Raw genomic sequence first — 27,246 nt, 5'->3', positions numbered from 1 at the left:
GACAGGGAGGTGTTATGGCCCCCAGTATGACTGCGTGGGGCAGGAGAGAAGGAGGCTGCTTTGAAGAGAAGCCTGAAGGAGGATGTCATGGCAGGATAGGGGAGAGAGTTGCTTCGTTAGGACTGTTTTGTGCTAACGAGACTTCATTAAACCTGATGACTGACAGAGGAGATTCGAGTTGAGAGCTGGAGCAGTTTTCAGGCGGTTGCGGCAGGCTGAGGCACACTGAAGCTGGGCAGTCCCTACCCCAGGACTGTGCTACGCTCACCATTACTCCTACTGGGTCCTAATAATTGTCAGCATCAGGTAAGAAACCTCCCGAGGCTTAATGATGCATGGATTTGGGGAAGTCCAAGCTGCCCGCGCTCAGGGTAACGGGGCTGGAAAGTGAGCCCCTGCCTTACCCCTCGCTGGGGTTTGTAGGGTATAGCTGCACCGAGCACAGCGGGGGTACTGAAGTTAGGCAGTGTTTTGAAAATACACTGCGCTCAGTGGCAATGTCAGTTATAGGTATCTTCCTCCTTTCAGCTAATTTTTGAGGCTCAGCTGCCAGTTGGATCAGGGAATATATTTGGATTAAAACACCTCCCCCTCCTCGAGGTTTCACAACACAGCCCCGTGACCAGTTGAGTCGGTGTGATTACAGAGGAGCAGGCACCGCTGTGGGGTGGGACCAGGAGGAGGGAGAAGTGTTCTTCCCCTAAAGACAGCAAGACCATTCTATCACTGGCCAAAACTTACAGCTTCAGTGTGCTTTTCCAGGCTCCTTAGCACCCAGTGTTACATGACACGCTGTTCTGGTTGATTTTTGGCTTCCTCTTTTCTTTATTGATCTCAAAACACATTGTTATGAAATCTCCCATGCAGTGGAGCAAAGTTCCTGGCTGTCAGACGCTTAATTCTCCTTTCAAGCCTTGTGTTACTTAATGAACAAAGATGCTTGCCGATTTAGGGTAACTCCTCCCTTTGCTGTAATCTTTCTACTTCGATGAAAAGGACAGCTTAACTCAGACATGAAGTACATATATAAATATTTGAAGAGGAATGAAATATGCAATGTCCCTCCCAAAGCACTGTGGATAAGGATGTTTCTTTCAGGCTCCTAAAGGAGATTTCTGAGCAGGAGACTCACAGGTTTTCTCTGAGCCTCCAATATGTAATGACACAGAGCTCAGTGCGTGCTATTGGCACTAGTGCTGTTTACCAAACCAGCCTTTATTGCTGTATGTATCAGCTACTGAAGCCTGGGGAAAATGAGTGCTGTAAAATGAAAGTGCATAACTGTGTATTTTTGTGGATCGTGGGGACATGCTTACCTCTCCCCCTGCAATGAAAACAGTTTTTAAGTGACTGCACCAGGTGACATTGGGATAATTGCTTTGGTTTGGGCCTCTCTTTATATTGGATTGAGAATGCAGGTGCTAAAAATAGAAACAAACGGCGTGTGTTCATTTTCTTCCTGGACAGGATAAAAAGCTGTGAGGTTCACAGTCCAAGGGAGCTGTAAATCTGTCTGCCGGTGGCTATCGATCTGGCCCTGATGAGTCTGAAGACTGTATTCCTTGCTGTAACAGCACACAGTTGTATGTTTTATTTCAGTAAGCATCCTGCGTCTTGGAGATTTCTCTAGTTTGTTTCCATAAGGGTATTTTGCCAGGATTTGTCGTCTCATCAATTTAGCAAGTAAGCAAACAGCAAAGAAGGGGGTTACTAATGAGTGAGTCATGCATGATTAGTATCAGCTCTGGACGGCAAATTGCCAAAATCTGGAGCTCTCAGAAACTTACTTACCAAGAGAAGCACCGAGAGCATAAACCAATCCTTTCCTTCTCCTCCCCCCAGTAACAAAAGCTTTGTGGACCATCACATAAAGCTGAGCCAGTTTCAATTACTTAAAAATGAGAAACCTTATAAAAAGGTGATGTGAAATGTCTTTTTTTTTAGCATGGCTTTGATGCTGTGTGGAAAAAAAACCCAAAGGAATGAACATTGTCATAAGGCAAGGTAAGTGACCAGCTGCCCCTGTGGCTCTAGAGGCCACCAGCCTGTAAAGCTAGGTGGTTTTACCTCAGAAACATGCTTTTATTATTACAGGAGGGAGGGACAGAGGCGCCAGCTCACCTCCCACTAACAAAGCTGGCAGACATAAGTGCACTGGTGTCTGCCTTTCTGCGAGGTCACACACTGCTCCCTCCTCGTGGGTACGGCCTACAAACTGGGCACCCCCCACTTAGTGGGGAGGCCCCGGGTGACTTCTCTCTCCTCTGCCGCCAGCAATGGCGTGCTTTGCAGCGAACTACTGCTGTCTGGGGACATGCCGGGAACACGCATTTCCCCTTCCGTATGTGTTTTACCTCACGACCTGTGAGGCGTCGAGGGAAAACATGGCGGAAGGGAGCGCGGGCTGCGGGCGGTCACCAAGGCGGCGGGGTCAGGATGAGGGGATAAGCGCCAGCCCTGGGCTCGGAAGCGGTCCCGCAGGACAGGACGGAGAGAGGCGGTGCCGAGGGAGGGGTGGGGGGTAGACTGCGTCCTGCTGGGGAAAAGGCAGGCGAGGCGGCAGTGCCATCCCGCCCGCCCGCTCATTTCCTCAGGGACATAACAGTGCGGCAACCACGGGGACAACTGCGGCCAGCAGGGGCGCAGGGCCCCCCCTCCCCCGCTCCGCCAATCCGCTGCGCCGCCGGCCTGGCAGGGGCGTGGCTTCAGCGGGAGAGCCGCTCTCGATGGCTCCGCCCACCTTGCAGCGCGTGGTTGGTAGGCGGGCGGTGCGCGCGCCCCGGCTCGCTCGCGCGCCCGTGCCACAGGGCAACAAGTGAGCGCTTCCCGCTCCTCCGGCGGCGGCCGCCCCGGCACCCGCAGCGCTCCATCGAGGTGACTCTGCCCTCCGCCCCCAGCCCCGCTCCGTCCGCTGGCCCCAAGGAGAGAGGAGGCGGGACGGGAGGGGACGAACCCTCCGCGGTTGCCGCCCCGGCATCACCCTCAGGTGCGGAGCCGACGCCCGGTGCGGGGTCTGGCGGAGCGCGGCAGCCACAGCATGGAGCTCCGCTGGGTGCTGGGGCCGCGGTAGGGCGGCAGGCCGGGGAGGGGGGACACCCTCACCGCGTTAAGAGGCAGCCGGCGGCCGGACTAAAGCATGGTGGACGTGGAGGCGGCGGCAGGAAGAACCCCGGCAGAGCCCCGCGGCAGCCTGGCAAGGTACGTGCGTGAGGAGGTTTGGTGGCGGCGCTGCCTCCTCGGGGCGCCGCGACGGGGCGTGAGAGGGGAAAACCCATCACTTTCTGCTTAATTTTTACCTTTTTACACTTGTTTTACACATCGTGAGATTTCCTCGTAGCGTGTTTGTGTACTGGCAGATACAAGCTGAGGGGAAGCTGTCAGACGTATATGTTTATTTGGGATCTTTTTTCAGTGTTTTTTTCCCTTTTTTCAGTGTATTTTTCCTCTCCCCGTGGGGGAAGCGGCAGGCGGTGGGAAGGGTGGGGTTAAACCGCGTGGACGCGGAATCTCTGCCCTGGCGCACAGGAGCATCGGCAGCCGGCACATGTTGCAACAAACTCGGTGAGAGCGAGGCAGAGGCGCAGGCTGTGGGCATGGGTGCAACTTAAGCCAGCTCAGCCGCGTTGAACGAGCGCATGTTCGTCTTCTTTTATTTGTTTTTATACGTTTGTTTTAACGTGGGGAGGAGGAGCTGGTGCTGGAAGTCTGAGCTTTTTGCTTCCAGAGAAAACCTGGGACGTGAGGTTGCTGCAGTGCTGGGTGCTGCTGTAATCCTGCCCTTGGCTGGAGGGGAGGGACAGGGGAGAGGACGCAGGCAGGGTAGCGTCCGTCGTGTGTTCTTCGGGGGGGGGGGGGGGGGGGGGTTGGAGGAGCTAGAAGGCTCGCACAGCTCCTGGGATCAGCTAAATTAGTCGGCTTTAACCCAGTCGGTTAATGATTAATGTCTGCTGAGCGTTAGGATGTTGCTGTCATGCTACAGTGCTGAGGTGGTGCCTCTGAGCTACGGACTTCGGTGAACCTGAAAGGGGGGAAATGGTATTTTTTTGGTAGAATTGGCCGGAATGTATCACGAGATGATGCTTTCTAGCCCTTTGAACTTCCTGAGACATGCCGTACCCTGTCAGGAGGGGACTTCAGGTTACTCGCTGTGGTTGTGGCCGAACTGCAGCTCGCAATTCATTAGTCATCCTGCAAAAATTTATGGTGAAAGTTATTCGAGTAACCCTTTAGGCCGACATCCCAAAATGCTCAGTGCTGTTGGAGTTGATTATTAAACATTAATGTTTAGGTTTAACTGCGCGGAGTAAGAGCTTACTTGGTTCGGTTGGGTGGCTTTTCCCTCCCCCCTTTCTTTTTATATTGGACACAAAGTGGGTTTGGGCACAGAAGAGTTTAATGTGGACGTGGAAGGATGCATGCATAAAATTACATGCTAAATATATAATCTGAAAGTTGTTGAGGAAGCATGATTATAGCGTTCTCCTGTGAGGAAATTTCTGGTTGATTATTCCTCCCCTGTCTTAACTAAATTCGAGGCTGACTCTCTTTATCTCCTGAAGTTGCTTAAAACGGTTTCGTGTTCTTGTTGCGGTTCCGCTTTTGCGTCAGGCAGGTTTTCGTGGTGTCACGGAGGGTGTGTGCATGGGTGGGGTAAGGAGAGAGATGGCACTCCGGTGAGTGGTACAGCTGCAGCCGGTCCTTTGCTCGGATGATGAACTGGCTGCTGGCAACTCTGTCTCCTTTTCACCTTCGTGACCCAGCCTGATGCCTGTTGAAACCACCGGGGGAATTGAACTAGCTCCGAATTGTTACCAAATGCGTGGAGAAAACAAAACGGGGAATCAGCTTTTCTCGTTGAGCAGATGTAGTTTCTGATGGTTTGTTTTGATTTCTGTGTTTCTGATTTTCAAGTAAGCAACTTGAAAAGAGAATAGACTCTTTAAAAAAAAAACAACAAAAAACCAAAACAAAACACACCAAAACCAAACAAAACCCAAAACTGCAGTGGAGATGAAGAGAGGAATCTTTGTCTTGTACCTAAAAATATAGTGCTGTTGGTTAGAATTGAAATCCGTTGGCTTAAAGGAAACACTGATTTTGCTGCTTGCTTTGAACGTGCAACTTCCTACCGGAGATGTTGTGCAGTACTGTTGTACAGCTATACGAAAGCTACAGACACTGCACAAAGTGATCAGAAAGAGAATTTGGCATTTTTGTCACCTGTGAACTGGTTTTGCTTGGGTTTTTGCTTGCTTCTTTTCCCATTGTACTATAAATGGATGAGGAAGACAAGGTACAGCAGCAAGGTAACACTGCTGAAGGGACTTGCTTTGAAGGTCGTGTATTAGATGGCTGAGAGTGCCAGCTAGCCGTCCGATGATGCCCTGTCTCATAATAGATACAGCTCACCAATCTCCCTAGAGATTGTTCCCAATGAACAGTGTCACTGGTGGTCAAAAATTTTGTTGCCTTTAAGCTCCTCCTCAATTTTTTAAATACATCAGGGTAATGAAGATACTGCTGAGATCAGTCTAAAAGGAGTGCTTGCTCAGAAAGGCTTTAATGAAAAATTGGAAGTGCATAAAGTGGCTTTGTATTCTATGCTGAAAAAATAAGTGCGATTGTCTGCATGACTAAGTTACACATTATGTATATGGAGGAAAAAAAAATGCAGGATTTAAGTGTTCATCTTCTTGCCTACCCATTGGACTCCTTGGAGAACAGTTTCAGAGGAGTACTCCTCCATGGTGACTTGTCAATGCCAAGACCATTAGCAATTGTCATTTTACTGCCACCTGGTGCAGCTGTTTTTATAGTGGGGCTAGCTCTGATAGTGATTTTTCCCTGTTGGCTGCAGGAAGCCACTTAAAGAACAAACGGCGGTGATAAACGACAGTCAATGTCAGTGCTGATAGTGTTGAAACTTAAAACATAGTCATATGTCTCCTACCACAGCCAATATTGTCATTATCACAACAGTCAAAAAGCAGGGATGGCTTGTCACTGGTAAATGCACTTGACTGAAATCTGTATAGCTGTATTTCTCCAAATTAACTAAAGGAGAGGAAAAAGATTGAGCAGTATCAACTAAAATCCTCAGCCAATTTCTATGGTAACTTGTTCTTTTTCAGCAGATTACTCAGTTTTTGACAAATGTGTCAAATTATCTTGTAAAATCTTTGCTTCAGACAGTTTGTGAAACTTCACAAAGTTAGTTTCTTGAATGGCTGCTTCTGTATGCTGTCACACTTGTGGGTTTTGATGGAAGTGACTGAGCAGCTATCAGAAATGCATCAAGAGCTGATGTTTCGGATCTCTCTTTTACTGCATTCGGTTATGTTTCCTGCTGTAAAAATCTCATTAACTTCTCTTTCAGTTGAAGTATGTGGCTCTAAATAGTAGAGCCTGGTAGATTTCTCATGGGTTTGTCACACACTTAAACTTTTTAAACTGTATAATTCAAAACCCTGCCAAGGATAGGCCAGAGGGGAGCTATTGGCAAAAGTATGCTTACTGTGGCAACAAGGTCATAATAATCTTTTTCATTTAGATTGGTATGTTTTTGTAGGAAGCACAGAATATTGGCGGGGGGGGGGGATGTAGGGGAAAGTGTATTTGATTAAAATAATGAGCCTTTTTAACGTGTATAGTTTTCATGTTAATGTTTCTGGAAGGTCATTAGGATTGATCACCTTTCAAAAGCTTAAAACAGTCTTTGTCCATTTCATAGGTGAAGAGTTTGGGACTTTTTGCCTAGTATGTCTATTTTATTTTCTATTACTATACAATAGAAGTACATGAGTAATTTTGAAGCAAGTAGGCATGTATTTGCATTTTGAATTTAAACTTAAAAAATTTTTTCAGGTATACTCAATTCTAACTTTTTATGGTTGTAAAATAACATTTTTAACCAAAGTGTTACCAATTAGTTGAGGAAGAAAGTGCAGTTGTTACAGTTGTGGGCCTGAGAAATCGCAGGGTTAGTATTTGATGTTCCTAGGGTGTTGTAGGCTATGTTCAGATTAGTGCTTCACATGGTCTGGGGAAGGATATATGCCTGTGAATGCAGTTCATAAAAATTACTGATGTAACCTCCCTGTTATGCCATGTTCTGACCTCACAGATACATATTTAGATGTTTTTATCAGTCTACTACTACTTCACAGTTGCACTGCACAATCCTTATGATCTTAAAACCCAGCAAAAAGTAAACAAGAGAAGATGACGATATAATGAAATGCCCTTCTCATCATTTTATTATAGAATGAATAAACAAATGAAGGGGGGGGAATCTGTATGTTCTATTCAGGCACATTTTGCTTTTTACATAGGAAGAACTGACAGCTGTCTTGGGCTTGATTCTGTAATTCTCTCGCATTCTTTTTACTGGTCCATTGAGCCTTCTAGGACTTTAAAGACTACTAAGTAAACCTCCCCGAAACTCCAGATCATGTAAAACCCAGTGAGAAGACTAGATCATTAAAATGTCTTGTGATGAACTGTGCTAAAGAATTATTGAGTTGATGTCTCATGAGAGACAATTAACATTTAAAGAAGAAGAATCCCAGTGTGAGGGGTGTGGTGCTGAAATCTTTATAGGGAGAATTGATGAAACAATTTCCATCTGCAGTTGCTTAAGAGAACTTTGTTGTTTGAGAGAAATACAATAGCAAGAGTTGAAAAGTATTTAATTTGGAGCTAGTTTCGATCATCTTTGTAAATAACTTCTGAAATTTAACAGCTGCTTTACTTTAAACTCACAGAAGAGTTACTCTGAGAGTGACTTGACTAAATCACTTCATTTGTAAATCAGCTACCAAACTTGAATGAGTCTTGGATTATTTTATTTTTGTGGATGACTATTTTTATTACATTTCCATAAAAGATTAATTCTTGATGGTTTATGAACCACCAGAGGATGTGCATATTTGCATGCTATTTACAGAAGCCATGCAGTATTGGAAGCTGATGTGCCCCACCAGGGTGTGTGTACACATGTGGGATGTTCAGCTTCCACAGACAGCTGCCATTCAGCCTGCACTAGGTTTCCTCCTTACAGCATCTTCATGTAGGTTCGTGCAGTTTTGAGGTATAGCTGCTAAAGCAGCGCTTCTGTCTGCCTCTGTGCCCACAGGCTGTTGTGTGGTGTAGCACAACAGTGCCCCCCAGTCTATTTGTACAGCTGTGTTGTGAGCTGAACTGAGCAACCAAGTGGATTGAGAAAATCCTTTATGTTTGCTTGTCTTTGGGGGTTATACTTAATGTAACACAGTAAGCTTTCCAAATACGGGAATTCATGGACTGGGGAAGGGTGGGGGTTATTTTAATATGATTTAAGGTGTGGTATGGCAGAATGTCAGGTTGTACCATGAATTTATTGCTGTTTCATCTTACTTGAGCAATGATATTTTTAATCTAACATTTGAATGTTAGGAAACAATAATGGAAGGCTATCTTTGGAGTAGAGAATGTTATTGCAAACTTATTGTTGATTTGCTTTTGAATAAAACCAATTAAGAGACATGTAAAGCAGCTTAGAGCTGATTACATGAATCACTCAAATGTAATGGATGCTTTGCATTGGTGTGAAAGTAATATGTACAGAAGTAGTTCCTGCTTGGATTTAGATGTGTCTAATTAGGTTACGTGCTTATCTGCCATTAACAAAACCAGGAGTCAGCTGCCTAACCTGCTTAAAGATCTTTTCCAAAATCCTCCTGGTACTTACATGAATCTTTAGCTGCCTAAAACTGCTGGAGAAATTGTACCTAGCTGCAATGAGGTTTATATCTTACATCTTAAAAGTTTGAAGGAGGAAAATGAACTTCCCTACTTAACAGCTCCAGTGATTTTCTGAACTTCAAATGGATTCTTGAGAAAGATTAAAAACCCTTTCCCCCCCCTGTACATGTTAATTACACTTGAAACCAAAACCAATTAAGGCTTTTCATGTATTTGCATTTTAAAATGTAGGCTCTGCATTCTTTAACATTCATTTAGTTCAGTACTGTAAATTCAGAGGCAGATCCTAGAATTTCGATCTGAATATTCACGGTATGAATTTGGTTTGAATTTAATTTTGATGGAGTAATGGCATAGCCCTTGCAGGGAAACCTGATTTGAGATGGCTGGGATGGTGACTGTCCCAGCTGTGTATGCTGTCACCCAGCCACAGACTGCCATGGTAGCACTCGTGTCTGTTTTTATTACTGATTACCCAGTGATAATCAGGGGCAGTAACTTCATCAGACATAGCAAGCTATACCGACCTTGCTTTTGAGACATGGTTTTTAGTAGTGTGGGTTATGTCTGCCTTTAACATGGGTAAGAAAACAAAGCAGCAGTAAAATTTTGGTGACCTTGAAGCATGGTGCATACCGAATGGCTTCATTGACTAAATAACGGTCTCTACGCAAACATGAAAGTGGTTGGGATATGGTTAAGGCAGTATTATTGGTCTGAAGATAAAGCTGGAAAAGATGCCAGGAGGAGATGAATTGTCTTGTTTGTGGAAATTATGGTTATCTGCATCTTGAATGGGAACACTAAATAACCTTTTTTATTTAAAAAGACCTCTTGTCTGTCCAGCAGACATTAATTGTATAAATGTTCATTGAAAGCATCAATCAGGTTTGCAATATGTTACTCATTTTTTATTACCAGAGTTAGCATTGATCAAAGTACTAAGTATTTGGCAGGAGGGCAGTTCATTATCCACTTCTTAGCTTTCTAGTAATTATGATAAGATAACACTCAAATTTAAATGAACCCCTTAACAGAGAGCAGAGCACAGTAGGAGTAGGGGAAGTGGGTGGGTCATGCTGGTTCACTGCTAACCCACTGACTTGATTACAGGAATTTAGAGAAATTCGAACCCCAAGGTGTGTCTTGCTGTGGTTGAGGTTGCCAGCCAGGGTAGCCGCATCTGCTGGATAGGGCTTGTCTGTCCCTGCCTGTGGGGATCTCTGGATGAAGGTGGGAACAGCATCAGTATCATCACGCTGGGGTACCGGTGTGCTGGTAAGTGAAAGTTTAAGCTGGGGGAGGCATCTGCTATGGCCTAGGCTGTGTGAGTCTTGCTCTCTTCTGCAGTGTTACTGGTGTTTGTGCAGCACAGCAGCAAGCAAATCTGGTGATGTGAACTGGCTGAAAACTAATTGCTGCTTTGTTAGGTTCTGTATCATCCTCTTTAGCTGCCTGAACTGACTCATCACACTCATATCAGTGCAAAGTGGGATGGGAATGTGCAGTTTACAGGGGAAGGAGTAAATTACAGGAATGTGTCAGCCCTGACTGAAACTGTTTTAAACCGCCATGAAACTGTACCAACTGACTTGTAATCGATGTGGTGAATGAAATTAATTTTCTCCCAAGAGGTGTTTCTCTGCTACCACCCAGTTAAACCTCTTCTCTTGATTATTATTTGTTCAAGCTGAAGCCTTCTCAAAGGTGTGTAAAAATCTGAAGTTCATAAATGGGAAGTTAGCAGCTCTGGGTTATTCCTAACGAATTGCACAATGTCATAATTCCAAAGCTTGTGGATTTTGGTAGTGTTGTTTTTGGTTTTGTTTTGGTTTTTTTTTAATACTAGGTTGGGAAAAACAGGTCACTTTCACTACTGTGGGCCCTCAGATACTGAAGTATTAACCTTTAATATTAGTATTTATGGCAAGTTACGGCTGGGCTTAAACCATGACAAGTTGTTAGTGTACAAGCTCGATATAGAAAAAAAAAGAACAAACCCCAAACCCAAAACAATTAACCCAGATCCTTTTTACTCTTAAACAAAAAGCCTCAAACTTTATCACAAGGTTTGATTGGGTTTTGGTTTTTTTGCATTCACTTAGGAACACTTTCATAGATGTTTAGTGTGTCTGCAGATATGGCAGCCTAGAACGGTGATATTGGCAGAATGCACTAACGTAGAGACACTGCCATGGCTTAAATTGTTTTATGTAAGTGAGGTGTTCATGTGGAGCTCTGTTGCTTTTTTTTTTTATCCCTAGAAATCATGAAATAATTTTTTCATCCCTAGAAAATCATGACTAAACTCCAGTAGTACATGCCATTAGAAAAATTTGAAGTATACATTAAAGCTGGGATTGAATTTATAGATAACTTTTTTCTAATGACCAGAGGGCTTTTCTTGCATATACCTTGATCTTCTACAGAAATATTTAAAACAATTCAGATATGAACATTCTTTCAAAAAAACCCAAGGATTTAATTTGAACAGGTTAAAAATATATATATTTAGATGTAACTTGCATTGAATTCAATAGGTACACAATATTTAAACAACGGCTTAATTAAACCCAGACCTTTTGAGATGGACATCTGTAACAACATATAGGTAGGGGTTGTAATGATCTAAGGGTTTGTAATGATCTAAGCGATTTACTGGTAGCTGTCTAATTAAGAATGGATGGAAAAAATAGATGACTTTTTTCTTAAAGGTTTTGTGACTTTATCAGTTTGATTCAGGGTTGGAAGTATTCAGTTTGAGGTAGTGGAGATCTGGTGGTATCTCTCCATCTGTCGAGCAAGAATTTAATGTAAACTGGTTTTAATGAAATGAAAAAACTTGTTTTCTTGAATTACTTTGTAATGATAGTTTGATGCAGTCTTTATGGGTGTTGCTGCAGTGTTTGAGCAGAAAGATAAAGTCAATAAAATATCTGTTTCATAGATGTTATTTTAAATAGCATAAGGTGATTCTCTGGTAACTTCCCTTTAACACTGAAGGAGTGAGAGGGAGCAAGGCACTTGGAATTAGTCAAAATGTGACAGGAAGCCTAGTAATGTAACTTTGAAGATTTTGGGATTCTGATATTCAGAACTTACCATTCAGCAGTAAATAAAAGACTATTCAATCTTAATGCCACAGTCGGAAGCTGACAGGACGGTCTCAGGACAGCAGTCAAATAAGCTATTAGGGTGGGGAGTTTTGGATTCTCGTGCTTTTGCAAACTTCAGTGTAGTAGGAATTTCCCCACCTTTTTGTAGCAGCTTCTGACAAGATGACTTCTTGAGTTTCATCCCAATGTAACTACTGTGAGCAGTGCCTTTAAACGTGTTATCTGATTGCTTTGAGAAGCAAGACTCTGCAGAGAGCAAACCTGCTAACTTGAGGTAGTAGTAGTCGTCAGAGAAATTTAAACGTTTGTAGTGCTCACAGATCTTTTCAGATAGCTGCAGGGCCTGTCTGCATGGCACCTAGAGGAGTTGGTTTCAATGATAATCTGATCGGCTGCCGACAAGGTTGTAGGATGGTGTTCTTAGCTAGTGAAGACAGGCTCTTAATCCATGTGATTTGGAGTCTTGGTGAGACCTGGTGGTGGAGCTCAGTCAAATCTGGCTTATGCTATAGAAGAATCTTGTTGTAACATGTTCTCTCTACTTGGTTGTGGTTGCGACTTGGATGAGGTTTGAGAGGCTGCAAGTGGAGTCTTGCTTTGTTATTTCGCTTCAGAACTGTAGCTTATGTTGGTTGCATGGTGACTTTGTCTTCTTTCTGTATATAGTAACTGCACAGGCTTTTTTTGAAGCAGCTGCCTAGAATGTTTGGAAGGTGTTCTATGGATCATAGGAAACAGGAGATGATATAGCTTACATAATTAAGCCATTTCATTTGTATTTACATGGTGGGTCACTCTCAGCCTGTGTAGAGAAACCTGTTCCTTAGTTTAAAGTCTTGGTGTTTCACAAAACTGGGCTGAAAGTTACAAGTCTAGATTGTATTTGGAGAAAATGCCATGTATTTTACATACTGCTGCGCTTAAAATTCTGTAAAGCATAAGGTTATGTTTTCTTGCATTTCTAAGATTTGTATGTTGTAAAATAACCTTCATGAGATGTTTTTATAACATTATAAAGTTGCAATAATGATGTTAATTTCTACCTTATGTGCTGTTTGAGGCTATTCCTTAATTAATGCATTCAATCCACCATAGGAAACATAACCCCAATAGGCTTCTTGAAATGTCATCTTTATAAAATGGTAGCTCATACAAGAATGAATGAGAAGGGAGAGCTGTTTAGATATGGACTGTTGCTTTAGTGCTTGATGAAGTCGGCCAGTGTTTAGGGATAGGTTCTTTCATTTTTCACCATAGTGTTTCCTTGGCTGATGGCAAAAGTTTGGATTGTTGAAAACAAGTTTGCAGGCCTCCTTTTCATGATTAAAACAATGGGCTTGTCAATACTACATTAAAACATCTTGCAGGTCTGCATTGAAGCCAGTAAATTAGCATTGGATTGAATAGTACATGTTCATTAGATCATCTTGTCTTAAGTATATTTGTCACTAAAGAAACAAAAAGTTTCTATAGAATACTGGATTAAATGCCACATGGAGCGAAACATTTTTCTGTGTGGGGAAGTTGCAACAGTTTATATCTTTCCTGTTTTTTAACACCATCTCAGTTGGAAACCAGGGTTTCTCACCCATCTGTGTGCAGACATATGTTTATTCAGCATATTTTTAGAAGCTGATTCTAAGCTCTTATCCCTGTGACTACAAATGTGATGTGCCAAATGAATTGGGAATGAACGGTGCAGTTATTTCCTGAAGTCTGTAGGTAGCTCCAAGTGTTGCTGCTGCTGGACAAGTTTTTGTTGTGATTGCCCCTGGCAATGTAGAACTCTAAAAACTACCAGTGAAGCTGAGAGGCGTTATTGCAAAGCAAGAGCACTTTTGAAAACTCTTCTGTAGAAATAGAGCAACAAATGGCTGTCAAGAAAGGAGGCACAGTGGAGGGCTCTGTCCCTCTGGCTAGGGTGACTCCCATGCTTGGAGATGGCTTTCATTCATGTAAGAGGCTTCAGTTCTTCCTTACCAGTTTCAGACTTGAAAAGACAGTCTTGAGATTGTAACCTAAAAGATCAACCAGTGGTAGAGCTGGTGGCTCAACTTTATCATAGCCATTGTAAAGCAGATGAGTTACATGGATGAGGGTTAGGTGGAGTGGAAAATGGTGAGTAACAATGAAGCAGTATCTTTAAGGCAAAGGATGGAATTGAGCAGATAACCAACGCTTGTTTCATTGGAAGACTGGCAACTGTTTAACAATCCTCCTTTACTCTGGCAGTTTCAGATTCATTTTAATGTAGTTTATGAGGATTTTACTAATTGTTTTCATCAGTCTGTCTCAGAAGAGAGGAGCAGAATCCATCTGGGAATGGAGTTATGGCATGGATAACAGAAGCAAAGTAAGAGGTGTAGCACGAAACTGATTAAATTGCTTATAGATTCCATGTAGTGTATGCTTCATTCCCTTAAATTGTAGGACATGGTCTGGGAGTAGCAAGATTAGTTAAGTTTAATATTTGGAATATTGAGGCTTCAGTTGCAGTTAATCTTTTTACCTGACAGCCAAAAGAAGTGTTGATTAGTGATAATTTCAGTGGTAAAATTTGTGGCTGCTGGAAACTGTTTTGAGAAGATCCAACTTCATTATGAGTTACAAGACAGTGATGACTTCCCTGATAAACTAAATGGCAAAAGCTCAGCATCATCCACCTACTGTGAGGGTCTTGGACGACCAGTTACATATGTAGGTGTTTCAAATGAGGCATCTTTCTAAGCTAATGGGAGTACACAGAGGTGTGTGTGGCAAAGTTCCTTCTCAAATGTGGGGGTTGTTTTGGAAGTAATCTCTATTTAAAGCTTAGCAAGACTGAGTATACTGTGTCCCTTGCCCCTTATACCCATCCCCATTGATACATGGCTCTAAAAATGTTTCCTCAAATCTTTGTGAGCTTTAAGTGCTAAATGCTTTTTTGATGTTGTTGCCATATCAAAAAAATGACCTAACAGAAGAGTGTGTGTGTGGGGAAGACAAGGTTAGTCAGAAGTGCAAAATAGTTCCAGAAATAAAATGGCTATGACTTTTATCATGGTAAAAGAGGAACAGAGGACAAAGGTTTGTTTTATACCTGGTATGGCAAATGTACATAGAGAAAATAACTACAATTTTTTAATGTTGTGTTTTCCAAGAGTTCCCCTCTTGTGTGGCAATAGGAAAGCAAATAATTCCAAGTTCTTGCTGTGTGGAAAATTAATCACCAGTGGAATTCATAAAAGTCAAAATGCATTCAAAGAGGGTTTGGACAAAGTGAGATTAGGTACAACAGTAATAAAACATGCTCTAAATGCAGTTCCTGGTCCTCTTAATGCCTTACTGCAGAAATCCAGGTGAGTGTTACTAGGGAGATGCTTCACTGTGCCATTGGAGGTTTTGGGTGTAGTTTTTGGTTGGTTTGCTTTTGGGGCTTTTGGTGTGTGCTTTGAGCAAAATGTGCTGAAGATGACCAGTGGGAAGCCAGAATATGAAGCTAGGTTGCCTTTTATTCAAACTCGCTAGTTCTTATGCCTTGGGCTGCGTTTTAAGAAAATAGAAGCACAACCTTCCCTGGTCTTGCTATTTACTTGCATCTTGAAATTCCATGTCTAAGTTGTGCTGGCGTCTTTGAGTATTAAAATATTGGAAGAGTATGATTTCTCCCAAAAACTAAGTAGTATGCTGGAAGATGACTCAAAGCAGGTATATGAAATTAATGTTAAACATTAGCTGCTCTGACTGACATTGCACTTTTGGGTACTTTGTGTCGTGTGTTACCTCTCTTAACTTTCCTTCAACTGGAACATTGTTTCAGACCCTGGTCTTGAAGAACACAGAAAAGAGGGACTATTATTAGTTGGTAGCCACTGTGATGTGCTTCTGCAGAAGCAGAATACTGATATCTGTTCAATATTTGCCAGTTCTTATTATGATCTTAATGACTATTGTGTAAAACTGAACTTCCGTAAAGTCCTGAGGTAGGAAAAGTTACCTGATTGTGTTGCTAGAAAAAGAAATAGTGTCCAAGTTCTTTAAAGCTGGAAATAGCACAGACTTTTTATAACAGCCTGAGGCTCTTTAACATCTTCACAGTCTAAAACTGTGGTGTTTCTCAGTCTTTTGACCCCTGAGTAGAACTGGTATTGGAAGAACTGGTGCATCTCACAAGGGGTTAGAGGGACTATGTATGGCTTGTGATGTGTTTAATAGTATCTTAAGAACCATAGTGTTGCTATTGCATTCTAGCACTACTGGAACTTGTGCTCTATGTAGAACTGCTGTAAGGGATATCAGGCTTCAAAATGAAGTTACATGGTGAGACCCAAGTCTTCCATAGCCTTGGTTATAGCTAGCCTCTGGAGAGAGAAAGGTGGCAGGATCTGATGGATACCTGAATTACAGCTTTGTTTTGCCAAATTCCTGATAGTTGAGCCCTGGACTAGTAGAATGATAGGTGTCATACCTGCAAGAAATAAGGATTATCTTATCTTTTGTCAGCCCCAGTGAATAAGTAGAGTTTTAATGCTTGGGTTTGGCAGTCAAATAATGTAGACAGGTTGTTCAGCCCACTTAGAAAATACAGGATAATTCCTATCTCCAGTGGAAGATACAGATATTTGCAGTTCAAGGTCATGGCTTCTGGCAGACTTGAAGAAGGTGGAGAAGTTACACGTCTTACCTTGCATCTATGCAGTCTGTTCAAAGTCTGGTGTTACATGGCTGAGTATAATGTCATTTTTGATGATGCTAGATAGCCTCTTATTAGAGGGTGAATGGGATTATGAATCCAGAACCAAGGCTCAGTTCCTGGTGTGTTGTCATCCCTGATGAAGAGGGGACGTCTGTCTGCTCCCTTACTCTCTGTTGTGTGCTTTCTCTGTAGCTGCTGTGGTGCTTATCTGTTGTGCATCTCTGGTCATTGTTAGTTTTCTGCTGGGTTAGTGATGTGAACTGATTTATGTAGAGGCCTGGCAGAGCACCAGAGCCAGTGTGAGGGAGGGATTGGGCCTGAGTTCTTGGAGTCAGAAAGGGAGGAGGAGAAAGTCTCCATCAAAAGGAGAGGTCAGGCGATTAGATCGGTTCAGATGCTGGTAGATCCACAGCCTGGAACGTCTGCAAGAGGTGAGGGTTGAGGCAGGTAGTACAGTTAAACATTGTTCTTTAATCTTGTGGTTGCATGAGTGTGCCTAGATTTGGTTTAGTGCCTTGAAGTACAGCTCTGCTGCTATGGCTGCATCTGCTGTGGAGCGCTTTGTAAGTGCAGGAATGCTTATGCAGATATATGCAGTGTGGGAAGGAACACTACCTGAGGTAGCCTACATTGTGTTATCTAATATTCCTTTCCTAGTGGAATTGTTAATTGTCAATGCTAAATATTCAAGCTGGTTTAAGGGAGTTTTGCTTTGGGTGGTTTGCTTAGCTGCGAATCTCTATGATAACGCTATTGAGACTGCTTACTTGATAGTCACAGCTTGCTTCTACTGCTGTTGAACTTTCATGTTGAGATTTGAGGTTAATAAATATTCATAAGTAAAAGCATAAAGACAGAATGTCTTAATAGCAAAGGACTTGTGTTGGAGAGAAAAAATTGATGGTTGGTACATATAGAAACACCATTTAAACTTATTTTTAAATAGAGTTATAACCTTGAAAATGGCAGTCTTACTTGCCATTTGCTCCTTGAAACTTTCCTTTATGTAACAAACAGGAATACTGTGTTTTGTTCATCTTGCTGGAGGAGCTTGCGGTGTATGCTGGTGCTGGGCAGTGGAAGGCAGCACAGGTCACTGTTATTACCACAGGCTGCACTGCCTTTTGAAAGCAAGCTAATACCCTTGTAGTCGCTGTTGAAGGCTGGGGTGTGTGAACCCACTTGCTGACCTGAAGATGCTTTTGAGGATCCTTGCTGGGTAGTGCTGCATTACATTATGCTCAGTGGTGCTGCTAACAAAACTTACCCCTGTATTTGAGAAGGGAAATGATGGAGCCTGTCTGCAGTAACAAGTAGTATCTTTTTAAGTGTTAAGCTTTAAATAGTCACCAGCATTCTGATTGCATAATTTATCATGGGCTTCAGCACTTATGAGCAAGGAAGATGAGTTTTCTCAGTATAAAGACACATGAGGTTACGGTTGCTTTCCCTTTTTTAGCTGTCTTCTGAGGGCTTGTTCTTTGATTTCATGCTATAGGTATACTCTCATTGCATTGCAAGTGGGAGCTTGGGATGGATACTGTGTGGAGTGCTGCAGAAGAAGCTTCAATGTACACTTGGGTATCTTAGAGGCTCTGATGATTGGGAACCTAAATATCAATAAAGGTCAACATACATGATCAATATTTGGTGTATGAATATATGGTTCTTTGTCAGTCAGGTTGCTGTATAGAGGCTTAGAGTAAAATAAAGTTCTCATTTAGGAAAGTGGTGTTCCTGAAGTTGTCTTATGATGTCTCAGTTAATGTGTAAGCAACCAGTTAATCCTCTGGCATTTTAAACACTCAGTGGGTGTTCCATTGAATATAAGCAGAATGAAAGAAGTTAGCTGCAAAGCTGGTGTGACTTTTCAGGAAAGAGGGCTTTTGCTTCATTGCTAAACTTGGTAGGATTGACTGTCAAAAAAGTATTAATTTGCCACTTGTGTTCATGCTCATGGGTGCCCTCCTTTGTTTTGATGGTATTTCTAAAAGAGTACCTGCTACCTTGAAGATTTTACCATCTATGGTAACATCTTTAACTCAAATCCTTGCTTAAAAACTGTAGGAAAGAAAAACTGCATTGTTCAGGGTGGTGATTCAGATTGGGATGTTGAAGCAAGTTCCATTCTTTAGAGTTCCTTTTTGGCTTTATTGTAGGCTGCACACAGTGACTGCAAATCTAGGTGTGTTTGTTTTGGTATCTTGCTGTAGAAGAGTAGTCAGTGCACCCTCTGAATCCACTGTGTTTCATGGCCTCTATCCTAGGGGGGATTGTTTTTTCTGAACTTGTAAATATACTTTGGTTTTTTTTAGCCAGTTCTTTGTAACTTTGCTTTTTCCTCTTGCCTTTTTGTCTTCTACAGTTAAACCTCAGTAGAGGTTTAGGATTGTTTATGTGCATAGTAACATGTTAGTAGCATCAGTTAAAAAGCTAAAACTGTCATCACATGTTTCACATTCTAGCTCTGTGAAGTCATTATGGAAAATCAAGTGCTACAACAGGGCTAATCAAATTCTGCAGGATCCCAGCTCCAGTGCGTGTGAAGTTCAAACTGATATTGCATGCGCGCTACGTTAGGGGCTGGTACACTTGGATATATTTGTTCTTGGTTTTGGCCTCCTTCCAATGTAACTCTGGTCAGGGGGCATCATGGCCCCTGTTTGTGTAAAGTCTTGCTTTCAGAAAAGACTCTCATACATAATTAATTCGTGGGACTAGATGGAGTGTGCATACTCAATGTTCAAGGAACATTTGGACAATGCTCTTGGATATATACGGTTTTAACTTTTAGGTTGCCCTTGTGGAGTCAAGAGTTGGATTTGAGCCTCATGGGTCCCTTCCAGCTCAGGAGAGTGATTTCTGTTGTTCTCATTTCAGACCAGATATTGTAGACTTCTGAACAGGTTCCTTGCAGGCTTTTGCAATACATTCACTCTTGAGATAAAGCATAAAATAATACTGTTTAAAAGCCACCTGTGAACAGTTTCTCATTATTTGCATTAATGTTATTTGGATTTAAAGGCATTTGGAATCTATTTGTAGATCACAGCTTCTTTGTAATACCTGTTTTCTTCTGTTGTTGTTCATTGTGTTTTATCGATTGCTGCCTGCTCCCCCAGTGAAGCTGTTTTTCTTGCCAGGTTCCACTAGCCTGCCATTCCCATCCATCTTTTGATCTTGGTGCTGCTTTTGTGGCTTCATAAATCTGTTCCCTTCTATCAATACCTTAGTTTTTACTGAGTGAAGTGTAAAAGAGTGGACTGGAGCTGAAGAGGGCAACTCCTTTCTGCCCTCCTCACCTCTCCCATTTCTGCAGAATCAAACTTTCCAAATACAGTTTCTGTAGCAGGACCTTGTTTTATGCATAGTATAGTTAATGTTAACTTTTTTTTTCCCTAGCCACATGGGTGTTTTCTAAAGGCTTTGAACAAACTGACTTTATGTATGCAGTGATACTGACGCAGAACTCCACGCAGCTGGAAGTTGCATAAGCAGAAATGTGATGATTTGTACAAACTTGAACTGATTGCTAAAATGGTCTTCACATCAGTGTGGCTGAGAGGTTGAAAATGGGCAGTGAGAAACTGTGTGAGATTACCTCTCAGTGTAGGTAACTCTTCACCTTCCCTGCTGAAGTTGGAATGAATTTGTTGTATTTTCTGTTTTTCAGGATCTGTGTGTATTGTGATTTGCTTTACTGATATACAGTGTTTACTCTCATGTTCTGCTTTTTATGCCCCTTTTTTAACACCTAAAGCAGCAGGAATCTTTTCAAGAGTGTTGCTTTGTACTGCTTGCCTCAGTTCTTCAACAGCGCTTAGTATAAAAAATGCATTGGGTAGATTTAAGTGTGAACCCAGTCACTTTTAGTTTGGTTTTGGCTTTCCTAATGTATCTTCCATTCTCAGCAGTCAAAAAAGGCAGCTGGGAATTTTTGTAATATTAGAAGAAACTATTACTGGAATAGGAGAAGGTTTTTTGTGATGTGTCCGGATTGCTGTCACCAAGCTGTAAGTAGGAAATGAGTGCTGTCTTGTATTCCACAATGCTGCTCCTTAGCAAGCTGCCCTATGCACAAAATCTCCATCGTGCTGGTGCTTTGGTCAATCATTAGTGTCAGCAAAGCAGATGAAGAAATGAGATTTGCCTTGAGACCGTATGGTGTGTTTACTTGGAGGGGGAGGGTGGGGAACAAACCAACAACCGAATACCCCCAAACAAAAAAGCCAACTACCCCACTAGCAACATTACAAATGGAGCATACCCCTCCATTGTGATTGATTAAAAACCCACATGTTGACAGCTTTTGGTCATCAAAAAGAATGCTTTCATGCAAAGTTGTGGGGGCATGTTCATGTCTTGTAAATCTCTTATTTGTATCGTGACTGTCATGTGTTTCATAGGTTTCCTCAGAAATACTAATTTTACCGGCAATATTCGATAGCTTTTGAAAAAGGAAACTGAAAGTTATACTGGAAGTACTTACATGTGGGTCTGATAGCATTTACTGTACTTTATGTGATGGAACCACAGTCGTCTTGGGAGACTCTACCAAGTCTAGCAGTAAATGGAGATCTTTCTGTGAGTTCCCTGCCTCATTTGCTGCAGGGGATTGCAAGGCTACACCTAAAAGCCAGGAAGATTAGAAGTGAAATGCTTACCCAGGAGACTTAGTGATTTGAAGGATTTTGTAAAGTGATTGAAATAAAGTCTTTGCATTGTCTTCAAAACAGTCAAGCACCCAGATGACTTAAGAGGTGTTGAATACTCATAGTTTAGTAGCTGGGGGATGTGACAGATAAACTGTGATATCCTGAAAAATGAGGCTCCTGGCAATCCTGTGTTTGTTAACTATTACTGGTGGGGGACCTTTTTGTTCTAGTGAGAAGTGCTGTAGAGGATGGGGTACATAAGCTGAACTGCATGGAGTAGCACAAAGCACAGGACAGCTGCTTCTCCCCTTGTACTGGAAGGGAAGAAAACCAGTATATAATGACCTGGTTTTAGTGGAAGCTGCTGTGGCAGTTGGAAAAGGAAGAGACAGTTTCTGTGAATTCTGTGTGGCCAAGCCAGTGCTTTCTGACAGTTCAGTTGTTTATCTTAAATGATGGCACTGACCACACGGTTTTGGTTTTGAGGTGTAGAAGGAAACTGCTTTAAAGTTAAAACAGCAAACTTTATAGCTGCCTGCGAACTGGATGTTAAATAACGTAGATCTGGCCTGAGCGTATGCACAGATAAATATGCAGATGCATGATGTCAAATGAAGGAAGAGCAGGGATTTTTTGGTGAGTAGTCCATTGTGTCTAGGAGTGGCTTTTTGTTTAAATTCCAAAGTACTCCCCCTCCTCTAGATTTAATGACAATCCAGGGGTCAGGTGAGAGGAAAAGAGTTTACTGATTATTTACTGGCCGCTTTCTTATAGTAACTTTTACATGTCACTTGCTGAGGAGTAAAAGAAAGCAAGACTGGTCAAATCAGAAGAGACCAAGGGTCAGTCTAGCTCACGTGCCTGGTGATGACTGGAAACAAGATGAAGAGCAAGTACAAGGTGTACTTCTCCAGTGTACCTTCCTGACTACTGTTGCCCTGTGACTTCAGGAGCTCTGAGGCAGTGTTGGCAGCTGGGCTTTTAACAGTGATTGCAAATCATTTTCATGAGGTTTTTCTGGTCTTCCAGTATACTTCTGGCTGATGAAAGCATCTTCAGCAGTGAGTTCTGTATCTGACTTCAGTGTAATCTTACTTTCTTACTAATTCTGAATTATTTTCTAGTCTGACTTCCCAACTTAGAAGGGCTTGCTGCTTGTACATTGATATACCCCATGGCTAGTAAACAGATAAGCACCCCTTCAGAGGAACACCTTGTTTTCACGTTGCTCCTTGCACCTTTTATTCTGACAGCTGTGGAAGAAAGAGGGGTTGATCCCTTCCTCTCAGTAAAAAATGGAGATGGGCTCTAGAATAACCTTTGCTTACAGCAGGGAGAGGTACACTTACAGTTCCTGGTCCTAAATGAATAGGAAACCTCTCCTTTTTTCATTTCTTCTCTGTTTCTATTTCCTTCCTTATTACACTTTCACTTTCTGGTGCCATTCACTTCCTTTTCCAGTTGGAGAGAGGAGAAAAAACTATTGGCATTCATGTTCTTTTATCTCTGCAGAGAGCTGAATACCAGCAATGCAGTAGCCTGTTTTGTCAGCCTCTCTCCCAAGGAACAGCCAAGTGAAACGGACAGAAACTAATTGTGTGCTTTAAAATTCAGCTCTGCCTGTTACGTATTTGGAAGGTATAAGAATGCGAGTATAAAAGCTTGAAACTTAGTTTAAAAATAACTGACCTTATCATATAGCAATTTATTCTATACCCTTAAGCTCACCTTACTAACAGGAAAAAAATGTTTCTCTGCCTTTGCCAAGCTGAGGGCTCAGATTCTAATTACTGTACAGACCAGTGTTTAAAGGAGACTTAAATGACGAACAAAACCTGCTGGCTGGCTTAGAGACAGCAAAATGTTCTGTAAAATTCCTAAGTAACAAATGGCAACTTTACATTCTTACCATCTTTTTGTTGTGCACACCTACAGCTAGTAGGTGCAGTCTTAGAGGTAGGTTAGTTTTTGCTGGGGAGTGGGGTGGGGGGGTGGTAGGTAACCTCTGGTTTTAGGCTACTAACTTGTCTGTTCTTTGTCTGAAAGTAGTTTGTGGGTTTGAGATGAAGGACTTGATAGGAAAGCTAAAATTCTGTTGTTTTTGTTCCTCTTTCCAGATATGAGAAATGAGTGTTGGACGCAGAAGATTAAAGCTGCTGGGAATTCTGATGATGGTAAACATTTTTATTTATGTGATTGTGGAAGTCTCAAAAAGTGGCAGCCAAGAGAAGAATGCAAAAGGACGTGTTATTATACCACGCAGCAAGTTCTGGAGGAAATACACTCCTCACAAAGCGTATTGGAACAGACAGCAACAGAAGCTTGAGCTGCTCTACAACCCTATTCTGACCTTGCTTTCCAATATGACTGTGGAAGAGAACTTAGTTTCTAATGCGAGTGTTCTCAATTCCTGTGACCCTGACCCATGGGTAGCTTCAGAGGTTAGTGACTTTGCAAACTTGCCAGACAGATTCAAAGACTTTCTACTGTACTTGAGATGTAGAAATTATTCATTATTAATGGATCAGCCAAACAAGTGCAAACATAAACCTTTTTTGCTGCTGGCTATTAAGTCGCTTACACCGCATTTTGATAGAAGGCAAGCCATTAGGGAATCCTGGGGCAAAGAAATCAAATCGGGGGATGTGACAGTCAGAAGGGTCTTCTTACTTGGACAGACACCACCAGAGGATAATTTCCCTGATCTTTCAGACATGATAAGATTTGAAAGTGAAACCCACCAAGACATTCTCCTCTGGAACTACAGAGACACTTTCTTCAATTTAACTCTGAAAGAGGTGCTGTTTCTCAAGTGGGTCAGCAGCAGTTGTGCAGATGTCCAGTTTATTTTTAAGGGTGATGATGATGTTTTTGTGAATACCAATCAGATCCTGGATTACTTGAAGAGCTTAACAAAGGACAAAGCTAAAGACTTATTTATAGGCGATGTGATCAAAGATGCTGGACCTCACAGAGAAAAAAAATTGAAGTACTACATCCCAGAAAGTGTTTATGAAGGGTCATATCCTCCGTATGCAGGAGGTGGTGGGTTTCTGTACTCTGGTGATCTGGCATTGAGACTTAATAATGCATCTGACCAGGTACTCCTTTACCCTATTGATGATGTTTATACTGGAATGTGCCTTCAGAAGCTTGGGCTTGCTCCGGAAAAACACAAAGGTTTCAAAACGTTTGATATTGAAGAGAAATACAGAAATAACATATGTTCCTACACAAACTTAATGTTAGTACATAGTAGAAAACCTCAAGAAATGATTAAGATTTGGACACGCTTGCAAGATCCACACTTAAATTGTTAAAGCAATGTGCATAAGTGTCTTAAGTACAAATAACTTTCCCAGGTTGGGTCTGACTTTCTTGGTGGACCAGTGAAGCTCTGTTTTAATAGTTTAATTTTCTCTGAAAACTTTTTCCAGTACTTCTGAAGATAAGAATAATACTAAAGTTTGACTTGATGGCTTGAAGACTTGGTCCTGACTTTTCCACTGTCCTGGTGGTCATAATGTTTCAATATTTGTCTTAATTTGAAAAAGGACTTCAAGGCTATAACTAGCTGTCAGTGACTGGTTAGCTGTATTGGAAACAGGGATTGCCTACTACAATGCATCTTTCGTGAACTGTGATGGTGGAAGATAATTTTTCCTTGAGTAGTGTCCGTGTGTGGGTGCTTGGAAACCACTGTCAGATTGAAAATTCACAAATTGGAAGGATGTAGTTTTAAGTATGAAACACTCTTATGAGACTTCAGCTGTTGGATTTTGTAGTTTATGGGTTTCAGTCTTTTTGCACCCTGGAACAGTGTTTTCTCCTTTACTTATGATATTTTGTGCAAAGCGTGCCTGCGTCTGAAGGATTTACCCTTTTATTAGATGATGCTGTTGGGAATACCCCATAAAAGAGCTGAATATATAAGGAATAGAAAGAACAGATTTTGTTTGGGGCTGGGCAATAGGTACAGTTAGGTCTGCCCCAAGCTTACAGGAGGTAAAGCTGACTTGTTGCTGATGTTGCTTATGTGAAAAGCTACTCTGGTCAGTCCTTGCTTTCTGTTTTGGCACTAAATGTGGTCAGGTAGCTCGACTTGATGCAAGTAACTGAAATTGCACATTGCTTCCGAGAGCATGGTTTGGATCTCCTATAAAGCGGTAGCAAATCTAGAATTGTGCAGATCCTAAGAGTTTGGGATTTTGAAACAAACTTTGAAGTTGCATGATGTCTCATGTAGAGTTAAACATGTTCTCAAAACTCAGAACTTCTGTATTTCCACATTTGCTTATAAGAGTTATTCTAAATAGTGGTTGCTTCCTTTGTATGTGTAGAAGTGCCTGTCTATTTATTGTTCAGATTGAAGACCAAAACATTTTCTTAAATATATTTTGTGTAACGTTTTATTTGTATAGTGTTGTCACTCGGATATTTAAATAGAGCATGATATTTTAAATCTGAGATGTGTAACATGTTAAATAAAGCTAATTGTTATTTTTGAATTTGAAAAATAAAATGTGATTTAACTATTTCTTGGAATGCTTCATTTGAGACATAACGTTGACTTGCAGGGCAGTTGTGCTCTACTGCGTGGCGTTCAGTAACAACACGTTTCAGAAGCAAAAGGCTCTTATTTGGCAAATTAATGCTTGCGTAGCAGACCATCAGGAAACTGTTGTTGCAGTTGTGTATGGGTTTGTTAGATGCTGTAATAGATGGGCAACTCGGGCAAAAGCAAGGGAACATGAAGTGCCGTAGGAAAAATAGTGTGTACAGAAATAATTGCCTGTACAATAACACTGCTTGTACAATTGAAAGAATCAAGGAATAGATTGAATGGCTGGCACTTCAAGTTTTGCTTGAAATAACTTGGCAGCCACAAGTTCTTTGGTTCCTTCACCTGCTTTCTTCTTTTCTTCCTTCTTTGACTTTAAAGAAGGTGATTTTTTTGTCTGGGGAAAGGTGAGGTGGTCTGGTCTTCCACCATTGTGTTCTGTAGATGTTCATGATGACGCCAACCAACATAGATTGAAGATGGTCTGTGCTCTGGTATTGTGCTGTGAGGTTTGGCCTCCGTGCCTTGTCGTTCCTCATAGGGAACTGCACCTGTCTGAATGAGCTGCAGGTTTTACTGTACATGTGCTGCTTCCTGGCCATGCTCAGCACCCTGTTTCCTTTTAAATGTTAGTGGGATTTTTGTCAGGAGTTTGGGCCAGGTGAAAGGAAAGTTGTGCTAATGATGGGGAATGCAAGTGGAGATACAGTGTTAAGATTCTGTATGGACTACAGAGAGAGGAAGAGGAGGGTACTGTGGGTGGGTAGAGACATGGTGGGGAGGGAGAGGCAAGTGAGCACTAAAGGTAGTCATGAGGACAAGGGAAGGATCAGACTCAACCAAGAGCAGGTTGCAAGAACAAAGGGACAGGAAAAGAGCCCAAGAATTCAATCATATGAGTAAGAGAGGGTGGAGTGCACATGTGATATTAACCTGTTAGTGAAGTGGGTGGGATTGGTGGAGTGGCAGCATTAATTAATTACTTCATACCCTTCCTGTAACCAGGAGATTAAAACCAGGCCTCCTGTGTAGGGCACAACTAAGGGAAAACAGGCTAAATGGTACTTAGCAAGGAGGAATGCTGTGAGAAAGCATCTACCTGCCTTATGAAGTGATAAGAGAGAGAGGGGAGAGAAGAGACTGATGAGCAGGTGGCCTCAGGGGGCTAAATAAGAGGCACAGGTGAAGAAATTAGGCAGACTGGTTTTGCTTACACTGGGTGTGGAGACGCACTGGTGACTGTACTGTCCCATTGGATCTCTGGTCCACTCCCATGGAGAAAGAGTTGTCTTGACTAAGAATTGGGAGTGTGTGGAGTAACAAGCAAAATAAAGAAGAGCAGAGATAAGGAAATGGAAAGCAACCAAAAGAAACAACATGAGGTGGGAAAGGGATCTGGCGACAGATGGGAAATGGAAGATGAAAAGTCTTTAAAAAGCAGATATAGTATTAGGTTGTTGTATCTTGCTTTGGTTGTGTTGCATTTTGCTTATTTCC

The 27,246-nt window shown here is 42.0% G+C and overlaps 1 protein-coding gene across 4 annotated transcripts; it reads left to right on the top strand.

Annotated features, from left to right (window-relative positions):
• Positions 1–174: 174 nt before the first annotated feature.
• B3GNT2 (UDP-GlcNAc:betaGal beta-1,3-N-acetylglucosaminyltransferase 2) lies at positions 175–25,723 on the top strand. Of its 4 annotated transcripts, none has more exons than XM_062614307.1 (2): positions 175–306; positions 23,306–25,723. In XM_062614307.1, exon 2 carries the CDS (start codon positions 23,315–23,317, stop codon positions 24,506–24,508), a length of 1,194 nt encoding a protein of 397 aa, XP_062470291.1. In that variant the 5' UTR covers positions 175–306; positions 23,306–23,314; the 3' UTR covers positions 24,509–25,723. The 4 variants fall into 4 exon arrangements, with proteins under 4 accessions (XP_062470291.1, XP_062470288.1, XP_062470289.1 ...); XM_062614304.1 differs by lacking the exon at positions 175–306 and adding an exon at positions 2,887–3,206 and having other exon boundaries at positions 23,313–25,723; XM_062614305.1 differs by lacking the exon at positions 175–306 and adding an exon at positions 3,112–3,198.
• Positions 25,724–27,246: the final 1,523 nt, after the last annotated feature.

Source organism: Pezoporus occidentalis, unplaced genomic scaffold, assembly GCF_034315485.1.
Source record: "Pezoporus occidentalis ecotype Australia unplaced genomic scaffold, CSIRO_AGI_Poc_V1 ctg175, whole genome shotgun sequence".
In the NCBI taxonomy this organism is placed as follows: domain Eukaryota; kingdom Metazoa; phylum Chordata; class Aves; order Psittaciformes; family Psittacidae; genus Pezoporus; species Pezoporus occidentalis.
This window is presented reverse-complemented; position numbering and strand designations above follow the sequence as displayed.